The sequence below is a fragment of the Charadrius vociferus genome, unplaced genomic scaffold (assembly GCF_000708025.1).
Source record: "Charadrius vociferus isolate BGI_N301 unplaced genomic scaffold, ASM70802v2 scaffold282, whole genome shotgun sequence".
Taxonomy (NCBI): domain Eukaryota; kingdom Metazoa; phylum Chordata; class Aves; order Charadriiformes; family Charadriidae; genus Charadrius; species Charadrius vociferus.
The window spans coordinates 5,447,538-5,452,307 of NW_009647731.1; the positions used below are offsets into that span (position 1 = coordinate 5,447,538).

General features: G+C 38.0%; 1 protein-coding gene across 1 annotated transcript in view; it reads right to left on the minus strand.

The window, feature by feature from the left end:
- GPAM (glycerol-3-phosphate acyltransferase, mitochondrial) overlaps positions 1-4,770 on the minus strand; it is a 28,010-nt gene that overhangs the window by 12,232 nt on the left and 11,008 nt on the right. Inside the window, exons 6-10 of the mRNA XM_009881630.1 lie at positions 4,755-4,770; positions 3,697-3,833; positions 2,217-2,316; positions 1,342-1,554; positions 851-964 (exon numbers count right to left, since the gene is read on the minus strand). The exon at positions 4,755-4,770 is cut by the window's right edge and continues 117 nt beyond it. Of these exons, the coding sequence (XP_009879932.1) occupies positions 851-964; positions 1,342-1,554; positions 2,217-2,316; positions 3,697-3,833; positions 4,755-4,770 (580 nt within the window). The remainder of the gene's footprint in view (positions 1-850; positions 965-1,341; positions 1,555-2,216; positions 2,317-3,696; positions 3,834-4,754) is intronic.

Sequence of the window (4,770 nt, forward strand, 5' to 3'; positions counted from 1 at the left end):
TTCATGCTGCAGTAATTGAACCCTCCAAAGCTCTCCAACCTACTGCTTTTCTGGGAGAAGTAGGGCAGAAAGAAGAACACCTAATTAATTTGAATAATGTTCTAGTAGGTTGTTGTTACAGTAGTTAATCTTATTAAAGCAACACTAAAAATAAGGTATACTGTAGCAGAACACAGATTAGTGAAATGTCAATAAACTAAGTATAGTACTAGCAGGTTCTGCAAAGAGATCAGAGAAAATTTTAAAAGTGAAGGCAGCTAATACTGCACCACCCCGTTCCCTGACAAGCTACACAACAGTATTTGGTGAACTACTCCATGCAATAATTGTAAACTAATAATAAACCATGACATTCAAAGAATATGCAGATTTTTATGATATATGATCCACAATACTTTTATAGTTACTAATTTGCTTAGCAGTTTTAAAAATCCAGTGAGATAAATGACTTTCCTTAACAACAGTGTAAACCATTCAATTACTCAAGAAAGCTGAATACTAGAGAACAGTATTCAGTTTCCTTCAACTCCAAATGTCTCTACAAGGATCATTTTAAGGATTGATCGTTAAAACAAAACAAACAAAGAACCCCAGTGAGAACACTTACACCATTTCAAACCTAACAAAACCCTTTATATCAACTCACACTATTTCAGCTTAACACAAACGTGTCCGAAGACTCATGCCTTCAGCAAAACAGGGATACTTTTGTCCCACTGGAATGGGCTTCTGCAGATAATGCTAGTGATGGTAATCCACAAAGAGAAAAAAAGTCAAAATAAATGTGTCCCACTATTGAAACATCAAAAATATCAAACCTTCAAAGGGATCTTCAAAATATCAAACTCACTTTTAAGGAAAACGGTTGTGCAAAATCTACTCTGACACACCCATAATTCTTCCGCAGCATTCTGAAGACTCCTCTAGCTATACTCCAGAGACTTTCATTCTTCTTGGGCTTGCCCTGGAAAACAGGGGTGGTTGTTTTGGGTTTTTTCCAATTTGCAATTAAAAGGTTATGTTTAAAATTAAAATGCATGCAACAGCAGACAAAACAAGGCCGAATCTTTTGATACACATCATAACTTCAAGTAAATCTAGAAAACTATTGTTTTCCATACATACCCACTTGAACATATTATTTGTTATGTCATGTATCTCACCCATACCTCAGCACTCCCAATCAGAGAGGTTTTGTGCTTCATGGCTCTACGCTCTTCGACACTAACACCAAGTACATATGACAGAGGACTACTAGTGTATCATTTAACTATGTAACACATTTTCCTGAACATAAACAGAAAATCCCCTAGGCAAAACAAGTTGTTCAATTGCTCTTACCAGCTGTTCGCTGTTATAGTGACCTTCAATTATGCGATCATAGGAGATTCCCACAGGTATAATTAGGACGTCAGGAGTAGCATTTGAGAAAAGAGCATCCACCACCACAGATAAAAGACCTGCTCTAGCTCCAGATGTCTTTCCACTTCGAGACCGTGTGCCTTCCAAGAATATTTCTAAAAACTGCTGCTGTCTCAACAATTCTTCTATGTGCTGAATACGAAAAGATTGGAAAAAAGAAAAAAATAAATACCTAATTATATTGGCAAATTCACAGTTGAAGTTTATTGGCAGCAACCATTTCCTTTTAAAAACACTGGAAGATCATGAGTTGGCATGAATACTTGTGAAAAAAAAACAAAAGCGATAATTAATGCTTGTCACAAACCCAGACTAAACTGGAACTGAATTTGCATGAATACAGAGGCAGTATAATGCCATTTGTTCAAGAACAGCATCTCAAGCAACAGTTGATCTAGCCGATCTGCACACATCTCTCCTTTTTTCCTTTACATCAACCCTTCATAAAGAGACATTCATTAAGTTAGCAGAATCACTGTAGATATGCCCCAGTACCAGAGAAATCAGAGAAACAAGGCTTAAGTTTAACATTAATTCAGAAAGTATTAATTCCACTTTTTTTAATAAGGATTATGCTAGGTGAAAATCGGCTCATCCTCAAAGGTGCTGGGCATTCAATTCTCTTTTATTCTATGCATTCAAGACTTCATTCAAAAATGTATCCATTTTTTTGCAGCATGAAAACAAAAATGAACTGAAAGCAGCAAAATACATCCCCAGACTGATGGAACTCACTTTCCCACTTGCCACTCGACAAAAAGCAACCTACAGAAACAAAGACAAGAAATACGTACCACATAGAGCAAAGCTCTGTAGAGGAAGTCCTTACGACCATCAGGACTCTGATCTAACTTTCGTCGAATGAAAAATCCTCCTAGTTTGCGGATCAATGTGCTACATAACAAAGAAGAATTATACTCATTGATTTTAGTTTGCAGGAAACTACTTCACGCCCAGTACAAAATTCCTAGCACACAACAGCAACTGAAATTACTGACATTCCCAAAGACTAAAATGTATTACCCTATTTGCACATGATGGGATCACACAAATATTACTCTGTTTAACTGAAGAAATAGGCTTCTCTACACTGTCTTGCTCCATTTCACTCCCTTGACAGACCACTTAGCCTCTGCAGTGACTCTGACCAGGAGACGATTGTACATTGAGATGCTGGTGACCCCCAAAACAGTTAACCGGAGCTGGCCCAAGTCTGTGCTGCACACGCAGCACGGCCTTCACGCCCATGTTGTACTGCACATAACCCCTGGCTGCAGGATCAGCTCAGCCAGCTAATTTTAACAGAGCAGCCTGCAGGCAGCTCCCACTTGGCACCAGCAATTACACCACCTGCACGGCCTTGCCTTTATTTAACAGCACAGCAAGAAGTTCTCATGAAAACATCCTTTCTGCTTGACAGAAGAAATGATGAATAGAGTTGTTTTCTTTCAAGAAAACCCTATACGAGCTCAAATGAGCTCAAATACGAGCTCAAATGACCAAAATGGGGTCACCCTTTCTGCAGACAGGGTCCGCACGGCGTGCTGCGTGTGGATCAGAGGCCCGCTGGATGCTGCACAACTTGGGGTTCCCAGTGTCTAAAGGGATGGTAGATACCTATGCTAGTCTTTCTTTTGTTATACTGCTAACCCTAATAAATAGCATTTTAATTGGTACTTTATAGAGTCTGAATGCCTTTCTTATTGGGATCACCACAGATCAACACCTACTCGTGCAAAACATCCTCTAAGCCAAGGTATCCCCCTTCTTTCCTCATCATTTCCTGCAATATCCAGTGGCTTTTCAGAAATCAGTCATCCCCAAATTCTGTCTCACTGCAAAAATACTACCTAAAAGATCTTAGGTTCTTCAGCCACCAGAAATATAATTTAAACAGAGACCAAACTGGAGTACTTTCCCACAAAGTACTATTCACTCAGTACTCTTGCTGCCCATTAGCCAGTTCATTAAACTTCTTCATGAAGAAGAGCTGTCCATTCACAATATTTTTTCACATACTCATCTCTCCTTAGTTACCTACCCACTTTGAGACTCCTAGAAGAAAGGTATCTCCTTCCTTACCCTACTTAAGTTATGTCAGAATTCCTCAGAAGGACTTTGTTATGCTCTCTCTCTCTGAGCGTGTAATAGGAACCAAAGAAGTTCTACGTGATGACCCAATAATACTCAGATTATCCTACACTTGGACATAAGATCTACTGCACAATAGGTCACCCTCACCTCAGCCTTTTTCAAATAAGAAGAGGTTATTACCTGAAGATGGGGATGTTGAGATTGTTCCCTGCAGCAATGTAGGGTGCCTTGATGTTATGGCAGAAAAGAATGAATGTCAGGAGCAGGTAGTCAATGTGGGATTTGTGAACAGGCAAGAAGATAAGAGGCAAATTCATCTATGGTGGGGAGAGAAGGAAAAAAAGAGAGAAGATAGTTGGTAAGAAACGTGAAATATTACTCCTTTTTCTAAAATCCATCATTGAGATTGCTAGCATCACATTATCAGAACTGATGGTATTTTCCAGTTACCATCATCCAGTTTGTTTACTTCTGGTTTTCATTCAGCTGTGACAAGGAGAACATTTTAGTCAACTGTACTTCTTATTTTCAAGGACTGTAGTTTTTAGTTGTATGGATTACATTAAGAATGATTAATATTCTCAGTTTCTTCAGACTCACAGTATTGAGACAACAATCAAACAATTAAAGGGATGTGACCAAATCATCAGTGTCACCAACGTACTGCTATTTCTTGCCATTAGGTATCAGCAAAGATCTATAAATAGTAGGGGTTTCAAACACTGTAACCAAAAGACAACAGAAAATATTAGGAACCTTTTTTGTTTGTTTATTTACATAATCCACCTTTCTAAGGTAAATCCTGCAAAAGGAATCAATTCCTTTGAGTGTAAAGAAAATGGTACAATTCAGGAGTAATTTTGATCAATTTTAATAAATATCAAAGGACTGGGAACAGATTGCTATTTCCTAAAGATTTTTATTCCAAATTAACTTAAGAGTGAGAAATCCTAAGTAGACCAATTTATTTATTACTGGCTACCTCAGCACAGAAAGAGGAATAATGCTGGATGCAGGCTATCTGAGATAATCATTCAGCCTGATAGTTAAAATTTCATCCTGAAGCAAAGGTAAAACCAGAGTTCACATAGTATTTTAAGTTAACAACTCAAGTAGCATTACATTTTATTAAAAACACCATTTCACAGGTATGAGGCAGTTCTATCTACACTCTGATATACTGCCTTAGCAGAACTGTCCTAAAAGGAGAAAGCGATGTAAACATTAATAGAAACTACATCAGCAATCTGCCTT